The sequence below is a fragment of the Paroedura picta genome, chromosome 5, assembly GCF_049243985.1.
Source record: "Paroedura picta isolate Pp20150507F chromosome 5, Ppicta_v3.0, whole genome shotgun sequence".
In the NCBI taxonomy this organism is placed as follows: Eukaryota; Metazoa; Chordata; class Lepidosauria; order Squamata; family Gekkonidae; genus Paroedura; species Paroedura picta.
In genome coordinates this window covers 95,974,357-95,989,635 of record NC_135373.1, presented here as the reverse complement: position 1 = coordinate 95,989,635, position 15,279 = coordinate 95,974,357, and the positions used below count along the sequence as shown (strand labels likewise).

Sequence of the window (15,279 nt, the reverse complement as noted above, 5' to 3'; positions counted from 1 at the left end):
GCCTAACTCATTGGTGGCATCTTTTAAAACAGGAACACTTCAAGTGCTGTAGCCTCTAGTTTTCTAGTTTTTGTTCTTGATCACCAACTTTGAGTTCCTAACACATGGATGACGCACCAGGAATTGAATTGATGAGCTACACATAAGAGAATGAAATCCAGCCCACCCCACCCTTCCCAAACAGCTGGTGGGGATTGTTTTTCTTGCAGACCAGTATAGATAGAGTCATCTGCTGGGCCAGGCTGCAAACACCACTTATTTTTATTTATTGATTGATTTGATTTGTTTCCCGCCACTCTCGGCAAGCCGGATCGTGGCAGTTTACAGAATAAAACCCCATATACAATACAACTCCCATTAAAAACCAATTAAAATTAACATAGAAACAGTAGACAGCAGCAAGGCGGTAAAAATAAACCCTCCCCTACTCCAAACAGCTTCCAGGCGGGGCATTACAAGGCTGCATCCGCTGGCCATGTGTGCAGATTCCCATTCAGCGATATGAGCAAATACCAACTGAATCATATTGAATGAGCGAACGAATAATGATTTCCAATGAATCTGAAAAATAAGAATGGTTTTGTGTAAGCATCTGAAGTGGGCGCCTGTTGCAGGGCCCAGATAGACAGGCAAGACATGTCTAGGTCTCAGCCAAGGCTGACAGCGCTGCTTGCTTATCAGCCTGTACCATGCCTTGGGAGAGGGGAGCGGCATGCACTGAGGAGAGAGTCAGAGCAGAATATGCTAGGAAATAACCAAGGCAACTTATATGATACTCAAGGGTACAGAAGTGGAAAATGTAGAGAAGCAGGAGGCACAATCTTTCCCCAATATAGCAGCATTATAATGCACAGTTAATGTGGCTAAATGTTTCTTTGCTGTTGTTTCTAATTCTTAATTTCTGGGGGGGGGGGTGTATGGTTTATGGGCTGTTAAATCTACACAAAGAAAAGCATTATCATGCAAAGACACACTGAGCTGGCTCCTGCTGATGAAGAGAGTGACAGACAAGTGGGGAAAGGCTCCAGAAGGAAATGTTCTCTGTTCATCCTGAGTATGCCAGAAATAAGGTCACCTATTTGGGGTATATTTTGCATGAAATTGAAAAATAATTTTTGGCTAAACATCTGGAAGAAGATCCTGACAATCAGAGCGGTTCCTCAGTGGAACAGGCTTCCTTGGGAGGTGGTGGGTTCTCCTTCTTTGGAAGTTTTTAAGCAGAGGCTAGATAGTCATCTGACAGAAAGGCTGATTTTATGAACTTAGGCAGATTGTGAGTGGGTGGGAAGGAAGTTTGTCTCTTGTGGCCCTTTCTTGCATACCCAGGGCTAATTGCCACTGTGGGCTGGTAGGTGAATTTCCTCCAGGCCAGGCTGGATTCTGGAGACTTTTGGTGGTGGGGAGGATCACTTGGGCATGAAATTGGTGTCACTGTGGGTAAGCAGGTAGTTGTGAGTTCCTGCATTGGGCAGGGGGTTGGACTATATGACCCAGGAGGTCCCTTCCAACTCTATGATTCTATGAAGTGGGGATTTCCGTAAAGAGAAGAAAGGGAGAGAGAACTTTGTTGAGATGTGGCTTTATTTCAGTATTATTATTCCTACCAGGTAAATTTTTCCTAGGAATTTAGCAAAACCACTTACACACATTAGGTAGGCAAAAAAAAGCCATTCCAGTAGTCACCAGATTGAAACTTGACCATTCTGAGCATTCAGGAAAAAATCCAAAAGACTGAGTGTCCATGTTTCAGCATCCCCAGATTAAGATCCCATGAGTCTTGGAGGATACTTCTTGATAATATCAATAGTAAGCCCAAGAAGTCTCCACCTCACAATGTTTATATGGGGAAGTGGTCAAAGACTCATGCATCTCTGAGAGCTTCAGTCATTGATTCATTCCTTTTAGACAAATTTAAGATATAAGGCACAAGATACATTAATGCATTCTTCTGGATGTAGAGAGCTTCTTGGTTTCTTGCATATGGCATCCATGAAATCCTGAAAGCAGCATAGAAATAATAATTTTACACTACAGGAAACTTCAGGAGACTTGTAGGAGATAACATGACTCAAGTGGCAAGGCCTTCATGTACTGCAGCCTTTCTCAACTTTTTTTCCTGTCAAGAAACCCCTGAGACATCCTTCAGGCTTTGAGAAACTCCAGAAGTGGCCCAATCGTGCAGAATATGGTTCGGAAGCATAGCTGTGCACATGCCCACCTGGGGCACCTCCCCTTCTCACCCCCTCCAGGCCCAACAATGGCCATTTTGGCAGGGGGTGGGGTGGGTCAAAATGACCATAAACCCAATAAATATTTAACACATTTAAAAATATATTATAAATTAATCAAGTCCCAGTTATTCAGGAAACCCTTCCAGGGCCCCCAAGAAACCCCAAGAGTTTCACAAAATCCTGGTTGAGAAAGCCTGATTTGCCACTCCTCTCCGCTAAGTCTGAAGGTTTCCTCTAGTCTAAGGAGCTTTCCTCCAGGGTACCTTTTCTGCTGAAGGAGTAGCCACTTAATTAGGAGGGGGCTTTCTTTGGCTGGAGGAAGGTTTCAAACTACTTTGTGGAAGAATATAGACTGCCAAGTCCTTCAAAGACTTTACCAAAGTGAGTAAAACTAGGCTAAAAGGTGGGGAAACAAAAAATCAAGACAGATTGTACAGTTTGGACAACTACACAGGGCCAGTCTGTAAGATAGAAGCTGAGGCTAGATTTCATGGGACTCAGCCAGTAGCCTCTTTTCTTGGGATTGGCTTGTCCAATTAGTTATTCAGAAGTATGACAGTGAAAATGCCTGGCCAACAACTGTCACGAGAAAGATGGGAAACAAATTGTCCTCCATAAACACTGCTGGGTTCCCCATTTTCCTCAAACTGGCATATTTGCTGCAGAGAAATCGAGATGCTTAAAATCATAGGATGACTTTACTGGAGCAACCTGCAGGAAATATGTTCATCCACATATTCCTTTAAGCACTGCCCCAAAGATCTGAAGACAGCTAAAAGGAAGATGCTGCTTCAACAGATGAGTAGCCCAAGTCTGTCAGCTGGAATGGTCTTATATCCTCGTGTCAACATTCATTTCTGTGTCCTTTTCTGGATTATTTTTTTTGCTGTTCTCCTGTGCATAACTATTGTTTTCATTTGCACTGTGTCCTGGGGGCCGTTTGGGGCATGTTGGGAGGTACCGAAACCAGTTAGCAGCACAGAACTTGGAACCAATTCCAAAGGGAAGATCATAGACATCTGAGGTACACAGTGTATTGCTGGACTCCTCCTTGTAACTCTCATTCCATGCCAAGAGTCCCCGCTCTTCCTGGCTTCCTAGCAAAATAAAGTAAGGTAGATGGTTAACCAAAGCCCTCTGAGAACTGCAATACAGCCTACAAAGCCAGTTTTGTTCAGTTTTCAAGGATTGTCCCCCTTCGCCACAAGAAGCATAGCCCCGAATTCTCAGAGTGATTGTTTTAGACAACAGGAGACAGCCATTTTACAAAGAACATGAGCTCTCTACAGGCAGCTATCACAACAATACAAAAAGTAACATGATCTTCATATTCTTTCCTTTTCTAGTGCCTGTAAAATGGTTTATTTGACCGTAACCGTATAATATACTGAAAGCTGAGTAGAAATGAAGGTATATAATTATGGTTGTCTCTGTAAAAGCAAATAAGTGCTGGTGATGAAGGCTTTCTGATACAAAAAGTAAAGAAGTGAACTTTTGCCCTTGGCATTGATGTGTTTTGCTCTGAACACAAAACCACTTGGATTCCAGTCAGTGGCAGCCACCCCCTCTCTTTCCTCAGCCCTGTTGTCAGGAACACTTTACTGTGCTGTCTCAGTAACCAATTTTAAATGTTACTCTAAACAAATAATTTACTTCTCCAGGGACCATTTCCATGCCGGGCTACAGGCTGGAGTTTAAGCCGGGGCAGGTTGTGGTGCCTCTTCCTGCTCCTGTGCAGGGGAGCATTTGGCCTGGTGCACCTCATAGGATGTGTGTTCCTAAACAGGAGCCAAGGCAGTGAAGCTCCCAGTGTGGAAACGGTCCTGGGAGAAGTTTCCACCTGACTGGGGTAACAATGAAATGAACCAACTAAGGAAGTTTAGTGCAATCATATTTGTCTTTCTCACAGCATTTACACCTACCTCAGAGCAAGGACAGAACCTTGAAACTGGTTGTCATCCACATGGCCGAATTACTTAAGAATACTTCAGTCATTGGTCACTCACCCCCCCCCCAAATCTACTAGGCAGCTAGGTCCAACATTACTGCTTCCTATCAGGTTGCCCAGGGGCCATTTTTAAATCATGGCATATCAACAGAGATCTCAGACTCATTCTGATGATGCTCTAGTACAGCTCAACATGTGTTTCTACACCACTGGCACAGATGTAACCAAGACAGCTGGACATTTCAGTGACTCCTACCTGGGATAGTGTTATCAAGGAAAAAGCCAAGGAATCCCCCAACAAACATTCCTGTAGTAAGTAGCACTTGGATCACTTGGTCCAGTTGCAAAATTCCTAAAACAGAATCCATTTGGCATTTTATTTTTTTTAAAAAAATCACAGGATAGAAAGTGCTCTGAAATCAGCATATATTCATCTTGCATTTAAAATAATTTCAGCATTCATATGAAACATACATTAATGGTAGAAATTGACACTGCATTGTGATAATCGATACCTAGAATTATGTTCAAATAATTATGCTCAAAGAACAGGAGGGCATAAAATTATACATATGTTTTTGATGAATCAAACTAACAAGAGTGACCACCTAGACACATTAAAATTATGCATTGGGAACTAGGGTTGCTGTCTGTAACAGTGTGATGCCACTTCTAATAAAAACCTTAAGTGATATTACACCTCTCTAGAAATCGCTGGAAATTCTGTAGTAAAACTCTGTGATCTTATCCAGAAGTGACATCAGTCCTCCCTAGGAATTGCCAAAAAAACAACAAAAAATCATTTGGTGATACCATAGAGTTCCCAGCAATTCCTAGAGAGGTATGACATCATTTCTAAGTTCCTAGAAGTGACATCACCCCATTGGCTTGATAGTGATATTTTCTTTCCTACCACTCCAAGCCATGGTAGGAAATTAGAGGTGGGAGCAGAGAATCCTCATCCCTACTGGGGGACTGGCAGAACATAATTGCGATAATCTCCATATACCATCTTTACAAGACAACTGTTTAGCTTCCACCTCTTAGTGTAAATGAACAAAGTTTGAGTCAAGTAGCACTTTAAATACAAACCAAATTTTATAATAGGTATAAGCTTTCATGTCCATCTATACTTCTTTAGATACAAGTGTATCTAGAGTGAATGATGATACTAGATGTAACTGACAGAATGTTTTGAAAATAGGACCTTCACTCTATGGTTTAAACCCATGTGACTCATTTTCAGTTCTAGTGTGCCCTGATGGGCTGCATATGCAAGGGTATGCACACAATAGATTATCCAATAAAAGGATAATTCATAAAGTCAATTTTTATAATAATATTTTCAGCCAGGAAGGGAATTTGACGTAGTATCAACTATTATTTTGGGACAGAATCAAAGACAGGCAAATATCCTGAATTAACATCCTAGGAAGAAGAACAAATTAATTTGTTCAGATCTAAGAGAACAATTCCTAAATCAGCATAGCCAAAGCCATAACACAGAGAACTGTGCTGCTCCCCTTTATAGTGAAAGGCTTTTCCAACTACTTTTCTACTTAACCTTTAACTCAGAACAAAGATGATACCTAATAAAAACATGGTCTCACTGTGTACCTGTTTTGAGTGCTTCTGTGTTATTCTTTACCCAGTGGGGAATTGTCAGACCCGCATAAATAGAAAATCCAAAAATGAACAGGTTTCTTGAAGAGTTCATGTCTGCATACTAAATTCAAAAAGAGGATATTACTTATAGACAATCAGATCTAGAAATTAATTGATCCCACCAATGATTTCTGAAACTGCACAACAATAGCTGTGAGCAACAGTCTGTTCTCATGTTTGGGGAGATAACTCAGAGCAAGACAGCTATGGTGATATGCAAGCATCTACACAAGTCAGCCCTCATGTGGCTTTATGCTTGCTACTGTGCATGTTTTTGATAATTGCAGTAACATTTCAAAAATAAATTTGACCTGCATGTACTGGTAGTCTCCAGTATTTGTTGTGTGTTACTGCTTTTATAATAAAGCATTCATTTTGGGGTTGCAATTTTACCGAGTCAAAAGAATTTTAATTTAGAGGATCACAAGTAATTTCTTTCACTCTTGTCTCACAATCTGTTATAATATCACTAATAAATGTCATCTATCCTATTACTCAGAAAGATTACAAGATTGTTGTTGTTAGGTGCGAAGACGTGTCCAACCCATCGTGACCCCATGGACAATGATCCTCCAGGCCTTCCTGTCCTCTACCATTCCCTGGAGTCCATTTAATTTATAATTTCACTAATAAATGTCATCTATCCTGTTACTCAGAAAGATTACAAGATACATGTTATAAACTCTTTTTCCATTTTTACTGATATATTACTTCACTTTTATAGCAGAGCTATTGTTTAAGATTAGTAGATTTGTTCAGCCTTTGTTAATCTTATGCACTGAAACAGCTGTTTTGATATAGTTACACTAATGGCCCACTGACCCTTTTAGATTTGCTAAAGATACCATGATAATATAAGTTTCCCTCCTGCTCTCCTGAGCTTTCAAACCCCACCACAAAGCACTACCGTAAACTGCTTTAAAAAGCACCTTATGTAGCCACCCCATCAATGTTCAGATTCTACTCATCTCTTGCCCTAAGGCAACCTTACAGGGTTGCCGTGAGTCAGTTGTGACTTGACGATACATTTTATCCTCTCTTATTAAATGTTGATTTTATCATTAGGTGTCTTGAGGGTCAACTTTTAGATTAAGAAACTGGATACAAGTCAAATAAATAAATACTAAAATAAGACTGCCAATTTTAGTATGGACAGCTTGGATATTAAGATTAACTCATGCAGCATTTTTTTTAAAAACAAAGCATCCTGCTGTTACCTGCAGATTGGAAACCCCCACAGCGGTGATGATGCCAAACATCACAATGAACATCCCTCCAATGATAGGCGTTGGAATGCTGGCAAACACAGCTCCGACTTTGCCAAACATGCCAGTCAAAAGCATGACACAGGCTCCAGCCACAATCACAATTCTACTCCCAACCTGTCTCAAGAGGAACAAAAACACATCAGAAGCCATAAAAGAAACGTGAAGAAAGAATTCAGAATGCTCATCCTCAAGCATAAATCCTACAGCAAGGTTTACAAGCTAGGCGTTCTTTGATCTCTGACAGGGTCACCTAGATTACTTGCATCAGACCCTATCAAGCCAATATAGCTGGTTGTTCTATGGATTTGCCTGTTAAATTGACATGTGTGGCTATCCTTGTTTCCAATGCCATCTACCCCTGCGTTTGGAATTAGTGCACTGGCCATTTCCAGAGATTATACACTTGCTGCAGTAAGACTTACCCGGGTGATCCCCAAAGCGCCAACATTTTCGCTGTAAGAAGTGGTGCCGTTCCCTGTTCCCCAGGCCCCTGCCAGGAGACAGCCAATCCCTTCAACTCCAATTCCACGGTTGATCGCATGTGTCGGAGGGGGTGGAGCACCAGACAAACGAGCACAGGCATAATAATCTCCTACTGACTCTACCATGGAAGAGATCACTCCAGCGATGATGCCAAACACTCCAGCCACGCTAATCGTGGGAACTCCCCATTGACCTAAACATCACAAAACCAAAATCAGTGTTCACACCCCATGACACTGGTAAACTATACAAGCTCTTCTGAAAATGCTTGGGGCAGCTGCACTTTGACTTTGCTTGTTAGGCCGCTTGAACCGAAGGGGCACTCAATGATCACAATACAGTGTTGTCAACTGATATGCAGCGCAAACCAAAGAAGTGTTAGCTTTGCCCCATGACTGCCAAGAGATGAGTCAAACTACATCAGATGCTGCAGTTCTGTGAGGAAAGCTGCAGATGGGTGATGTGGCTCCCCAAAACAACAGTGTTGGACCCCGGTCTGGATTGGGGCTGTGGCAACAGTAATCTTTCATGAGCACATTTTTTTTCTTAGCATGACTCACATTATGGCTAGTTTAGCCTTTACAAAAGAACTCCTGAAAACACAGTGAAAAAACCAGCAGAGCTAATTTTTGTTAGAGTCCTAATCTCCAGGCCCATTCACCTGATGTTTCTCCCTTTGCTGGCTTCTTTATTCTCCCATTGTTTTGTTCTCATTCTTTTGCCCGAAATGAAAATACCAGAGTAAGAGGAGAGGCCTGAATGCCCTGAGACACCTCCTCTCACTTGTATCCTCAGCCTCTTTCTGACCATCACCATGGAGGCTTCTTAGACAATCTCGTTGAATCCTAAATATTCCTCCTAAAAATGTTGCATATGATGTTGTGTAACAAACAGCTAATTCGTTTGATTAACAACTTACTATTTGACAAATCTTAAATGCACTGCCTGAATTCACAGCTCTACACAGACTATCAACAGTATTATTAACTGTGGCTCGTTCTGTGGAAAGTGATATGACTAGATGCACACCAGGTGCCAATTAATTGACTGAGTCCAAATGGGGCAGCAAACGTCAGCCACATTGGAATGTGATCATACCTGGGTAAGGAAATCGGAACCAGGGTGCCTTGGACAGAACATCGCCTTTGCTGTCTGTCCGAGCTGGATAGCCATAAACGTCAGGAGTTGAAGGGAAAACGTTGGAGACTGTGAGGGCAAAACACAACAGCCAGGAAATGGAGAGGCCAAGCAGCACCTGGCGAGTGGAAGAAGACAGAGAATCTTTGTCAGCAACTCCCAGTTCATTTCCCTTGGCAAAACACTCTGTTCTGTGGGTCAAGGCCTAACAACTTATTTATTTTTATTGATTTACTTTTACACTTCTATTCTGCCCTTCCCCAGAGGCTCAGGGCAGATTGCAACATTTTAAAAACATACAAATTTAAAACCGAATTTCCCCAGCACTGCACCCCTAACAAAAAGGATTGCGTTCAGAAGGCGCATCAAAGGTATGGCAGTCCCTTGCACCCTTTGCAATCCTAGGGGATCTCAGTACTATTGCAAATGCTGCTGGGAGGAGATGTGCCTGTGGGCTCTAGTCACTATGCGCTGTGCTTTCTGTAGGACGCTCACAAAAGTTCTGTTGGCTCCATTCTTGGCAGCTTGAATCAAGGCCCAAGGCTGCTTAAAAATACATGACACAGAGGTTTGTCAAAGATCTGCACCACTGTAGCAACAAACAGAACTTAACTGTTGCTCTGCAAATAAGAATGGAAAGATATGGTAGAAGTGTGCATTCTTGGGGCTAGGCTGAGCGGGACTCCCAAATTGGACAATATATGTCCCATATAACCACCATAAAATTGACATAAATTGAATTGTATCTAACTGTAGGGCTGCTCATAAAATACTGGAGTGTACAGATTCCCATGATGTGTAGTTCACTGGGTTTGATCTATGAGTTATGACTGCAGCAGGGATGGGGAAAATCCAGATGTTCAGAACCCTGACGTCAAGGAAGCTGGCAGACATAGGGAACTTGTGGTCCCAGGGGTTTTCTCAGCATGCAAGGAGATGGTCTTCTTTCAGTGGGCAACCTGGTCCCTGGAAATCCAAAGAAAGCAACTCACGGGGAAGATCTGGAAGAGATGGATCTTGGAGATGTAACATTTCCTTCTTTTCTTGTAAGCTGGCACCGGAACAGGCACATTTTTCAGGTACTGAGAGAAAAGAACTATGAAGAAAATGGTTCTAAAGGGGTGAGGAAAGAAAGGAAGAAAAATCTTCTGCATGTCTTATGTTGACAAGCACCCTGATGCAGCCTCTAAAGCTGCACTGACATGTTGATAACTAGGAGCGTGGTGGGTGGCCTGGCTTCTTGGGCTGGCCCTGCACACCTGTTCAGAGCTCCGGCAAAGATGTCCTTGTCCTTTTCCTCTCTATTGTTTTATAAGGTTTTCCCCCACATGGTGATAAAGTATATTCAGGTCATTTGGGGAGTGACTTGAATCTATTTGCTTGCTTACTTTCTAAATCTTACAGACTGCAATGGGTGTTAGAGGGGCCTCACAGTTCTTTGGACAATTTTCTGGAAGAGGGGATGCTTTGCATCCAGCAGGGTTATTGCTTGTTGTTTATTGTGGGCCACTGAGCTGCATTCAGACATCTTCTTCAGTGTTGCAATCGTTTTATTGTCTGCAATACAACTGATCTTGGAACTGTTCCCAAATCTTGTAATTCTGCTTTACTGTCTATATCACACTATATTTTTAACATAGTGTTTTTAGCACTCTGCAAACCAACTCCAACCAGGTTTTTTTACCTGGTTCTAAACTAGTTTCTCATTGGTACAGTATTTGCTGGGGATGGGGTTGGCTTTTCTATTTGTGCATTTGTCTCTATACACAAGGGGATTCCCATAATGTGTAGAATTCAGCTTCAGAAGAAGCTGGTTTTCTGTACCCCACTTTTCACTACCCAAAGTAGTCTCAAAGCAGCTGACAATCACCTTCCCTTCCTCTTCCCACAACAAACATCTTGTGAGGTAGGTGAGGGTGAGAGAGCTCTGAGAGAACTGCGGCTGGTTTACGGCCACCCAGCTGGTTGCATGGGGAGGAGTGGGGAATCAAACCTAGTTCTCCAGATTAGAGGCTGTCACTCAACCACTAAGCACACTGGCTCTGAGTTATAACTGAAACCGTGTTGCAGACTTGGCTATCCATGCAACAAGAAGTGCTTCACCATTAGACATAGCATTGTGGCCATGCATATGGGACTGCGTACAGAAACACCAGGAATCAGTAGCTGTTCTCACTATGTATAAAATAGATCAGCAGAAAAATGAGGCACTTTGGTTCTTGATTGTATTATTTTGTTATTTTAAAAGGAAGGCAAAAGCACTTACACGGCTGCTATGCCCCAGTGCGCTCCTGCCTCATTCCCTGCTGACTCAAAGAGGGGCAGGGCCACCAAGGAGATGGTCGGGGCGATCGTCAGAGGACCAATGAACCGCATCAGAAACCCAATGAGGCCAGAAAAGCCGACAAATATCTGGAAGCAGGAGGCAACCATGATCGCTCCTTGCAACTGAAACGAGAAAAACGAGGTTTCCATTGGTTGGAGTTCAACAGGAGTTCTTCCCTGCAAATCATAAAGCAGATACTAGAGCAGTTTTGGGGTCCAATCGAACTGAAATTAAAACTGTTCAAACTACTTCAGGAGGAACTTCCACAAACATGTTTCACACTATGCCTCTTTTGAGCTGCTGTTCTGCTGCTTCAGTGTTGCAGTCTCCCCCCAAAAATGAATTGGGGTCCCTGAACTTGAGCAAATGCCCTGTTTCAGGGGTAGTCAACCTGTGGTCCTCCAGATGTTCATGGACTACAATTTCCATGAGCCCCTGCCAGCATTTGCTGGTCATGCTTTCTAAGCACTACACCATGCTGTCTCTAAGGTTGCCAGATCTCCAGTTTGGCCTGGACAATCCAGTATTTCTGCTTGCTGTCTGGGTAATAAAACTGAGAAAAAACGCTAGACATATAAACAGCTGGTGTTTTCTAATTCAGTTGTCTAAGTGAGTAATGGTTGAGGGGCAGCATAGGGGATAATGGTCAGGCTGTGGGGTTGGCAGAGGAGGAAGAGGGAGGGAATGATACTGTAAGGGCACTTTGGGACTCAGACCTGACTCCATCCGATGCACATCCACTCATCGTATCCGTCATCAGGCATCTGATGAAGTCAACCCTGGCCCATGAAAGTCTCCACTGAAATAAAATGTCTCTTTAGGGGGCCAGTGGACTCCTGCTTAATTTTACTGCAACAGGCTGACAAGAAGCTTGCTTCCCTCTAGTGCAGCCTTTCTGAACCGGGATTTTGTGAAACCCTGGAGTTTCTTGACAGCCCTGGAAGGGTTTCCCAATGGGTGGGAATTCATTAATTTTAATAGATTAGTAATATATTTTTGTATTTTTAAAATACGTTAAACATGTACTGGGTGTTATGATCATATATGGTCATGTTGACTCACCCACTCTCCCAAAATGGCCCATGATGCGCCTGGAGGGAATGGGAAGGGAAGGGGCCCCAGGTAGGCGTGGGCACAGCTATGCTTCCCAACAATATTCTGTTTGACCTTGCCACTTCGGGGGTTACTTGAAGCCTGAAGAATGTTTCAGGGGTTTCTCAATGGTAAAAAAGGTGAGAAAGGTTGCTCTAGAGCAGCTGTCCCCAACCCCGGGTCCGAGGACCAGTACCAATCCGTAGATCAGTTGTTACTGGGCCACAGTTCCTCCTCGTCCTCCTTCCCGGCTGCTGCCTCGGGGGCTGCCCTGCCACTCTGCCATCGGCTCACCTTTAGTGCTCTCCGGCGGCCACCATGGCTGGGGCTCCCCCTCAGCATGGCACTGCGCAGCTGCTGCTGGCAGCGCCCCCCAGTGGGCAGCGGGAAGTCAGGAGCGACGGCAAGAAAGCAAGCAGAGTAGGGGCTCAGGCAGCGGCAGCGACGTCCCTCGGCAAAAACCTACCCCCCCCCGGGCCTCAGTATAATTGTCAAGCGTTGACTGGTCCCCAGTGATAAAAAGGTTGGGGACCACTGATCTAGAGCAAAGGACCTGGTGTGGTAGGACAACCATGTGACAGCATAAGACGGTTAAAGTTCAGGTCAGGTGAGCAGAAATCAGCTCAGCTCTGCTGCATTAGAAGTGGGAGGAAATCTTCCAGCAGTGTGTTTGCTGCTTGGTTATTCCTTGTGGGCCCTCTCCTTGTATAACATGAGCTTCCCTTGGACCCCAAAGCACGCTGGACCCCAAATAAGGCTCCCTGAATGTCAGCTGCAGTTCCCCTCAACACCATCAAAAGTTTCTTGTTCTGATACCAAATGATACTTGTTCTCAGAAAAGGCTTAGGGCTTCTCCACATCTCTGAGAGTCATTAAAGTCTCCTTTCTTTACTGAAAAATGTAACATTGATAAAAGCTGCACAATCTAGCATACGACATAATTAGTTGTGTTGATTGTCATCAATAAACCTCTGTGTGTGTGCATGGCCGGCAAATGTTTTTTGAGTGTTGCAACCACCTGGCAGCCCTAGCTGGGTCTCAGGCCACAAGCCCCGACCAGTGGACTTTGTCCTCATTTCAGTGGGGCTGCTACCCATGCAAAACAACTCATGATGCTTAATTGGGACTCGAGTGCAACTCCTGCCTGGGCCACTGGGGTGCTAAGCAGACATTTCAAGCTGTTTTGCAAAGGTGGCAGCCCAATCGAAACAAGATGCTGAGACCTACCAGAAGGCATTGCTGACTTTCCAGGATCACCTGTATAAGGTATTTATTTAACATATTTATAACCTTGCCTTCTAAAAGCCTCAAGACCTAAACTGGGCAATACCATAAGGTAAATTAAATAAGTGAATAATGCAAGGCTCAAACTAGAAGACAGAATGACAGTGGTCTCCAAACTACAATTGCACATTTACAGGACTAATTTGCTGGCTGCCCAGAGATTGTATGTTCTCCTAGAACAACGTTTGAGTCCAGTGGTGCCTTGAAGGCCAACAATGTTTTATTCAAGCTTTATATAAGCTGTTGTATGTGGAAGTGTGCATGCACACAAAAGCTTATACCTTGAATTAAACTTTTGCTGTAGTGGTTAGGAGTGCAGACTTCTAATCTGGCGAGCCAGGTTTGATTCCATGCTCCCCCATGTGCTGAGTGACCCTGGGCTCACTACAGCACTGATAAAGCTGTTCTGACCAAGCAGTAATGTCAGTGCTCTCTCAGCCTCACCTCCCTCACAGGGTGTCTGTTTTGGGGAGAGGAAAGGGAAGGCGACTGTAAGCCACTTTGAGACTCCTTCGGGTAGAGAAAAGCGGCATATAAGATCCTCCTTCTCCTCCTCCTCCTCCTCCTCCTCCTCCTTCTTGCCACTGGACTCAGACCTTGTTCTGCTGCTGCAGACCAACTCAGCCACCCTCCTTAATCTATGGTCTTTTAGATACAGATGTTTTGAATCTATTCCAGAAAGCTGCCAAGTTGCGTTTCTCTCTTCCTCCAGAAGACTGTTCCAGAGCAAGCGATGGGTCAAACTTTAGTGCAGGAGAAGAGAGAGAGAGAGAGAAGGAGCTTCCTGGAGCAACAAAACTGCTTCCTGGGGTCATGGAGATCTAGACCATTTGTCTGAAGTGGTCAACTTTGACGGTGTGGCTATTTTAATCAGGCAACTGAAAATTGAGAAATTTACCAGTATTGTTAGAACTGCCACCAGCACATGGGGGAGCCATAATCAAACAAATATCACATTGTCTCACACACAGTTCTCTGTTACAATGGCTTGTGTGCTATAAATGTAAAATCTAACAAATGATATTTATTTTTTTTTAAGAAGAAGAGTTGATTTTAATAGCCCACTTTTCACTACCCAAAGGAGTCTGAAAGTGGCTTACAAACCCCTTCCCTTCCTCTCCCCACAACAGATGCCCTGTGAAGTAGGAGGGGCTGAGAGAACTCTGACAGAACTGCTCTGCAAGAACAGCTCTAATTGAACTGTGACTGACCAAAGGTCACCCAGCTGGCTGCATGTGGAGCAGTGAGGAATCAAAACCTGTTCTCCAGATTCAGAGCTCTTAATCTGGCTCTGAAATAAATTTGCACTCTGCGAAACTCAGGCCAAACTGGGGGCCAGGTATATCAGAATAAACTCACCATTTCTAACCCTAAAGGCTCTCATTCTGAAAGGGATATAACAAAACAAGGAGCAGAAGAAAAGATGTAGTGTGAGACTTTTGTTCAGACTAGCACTGGATGGCTGTAGTTTGGGCAGTAACTCTAGGAGTGGCTCTTCCCATGCATCTCAGCCCTGAAATATAATAGGAGCTAAAGGGAGACAGACTACGTGGTGTAGGAATGTGCAGTGCTCAGAAAGACTGATGAGATCCCAGCTGAAGGCCTACTGATCTTTGAACCTCATAGGGTGATTCCAGGCTCATCACTTCCCCTCACCTTAACCCACCCTACACAGTTGTTGCAAGTACAGCAAGAGGAGGAGAGTCCTTGGCCTCCTTGGAGAAAGGACAAACTAAAAATGTAATAGGCAAATGAGTGGTTAAGCACAAGGCTCCTGCAACAGAAAAATGGGTTCCACATCCCAGCACCATCCCATCAGCAGGCAGCTCATCAAAAGCAAATTTG

The 15,279-nt window shown here is 43.7% G+C and overlaps 1 protein-coding gene across 4 annotated transcripts in view; it reads right to left on the bottom strand.

Moving 5' to 3' along the window:
* Positions 1-243: 243 nt before the first annotated feature.
* Positions 244-15,279, bottom strand: part of LOC143838209 (solute carrier family 23 member 1-like) — a 44,282-nt gene continuing 29,246 nt past the window's right edge. For all 4 annotated transcript variants that reach the window (XM_077339211.1, XM_077339213.1, XM_077339212.1 and 1 more), the window contains 8 exons: positions 10,999-11,180; positions 9,725-9,845; positions 8,694-8,850; positions 7,535-7,788; positions 7,062-7,226; positions 5,797-5,905; positions 4,436-4,531; positions 244-3,328 (listed from right to left, as the gene is read on the bottom strand). In XM_077339211.1, coding sequence (XP_077195326.1) covers positions 3,063-3,328; positions 4,436-4,531; positions 5,797-5,905; positions 7,062-7,226; positions 7,535-7,788; positions 8,694-8,850; positions 9,725-9,845; positions 10,999-11,180 — 1,350 coding nt within the window. In that variant the 3' untranslated portion in view covers positions 244-3,062. The remainder of the gene's footprint in view (positions 3,329-4,435; positions 4,532-5,796; positions 5,906-7,061; positions 7,227-7,534; positions 7,789-8,693; positions 8,851-9,724; positions 9,846-10,998; positions 11,181-15,279) is intronic.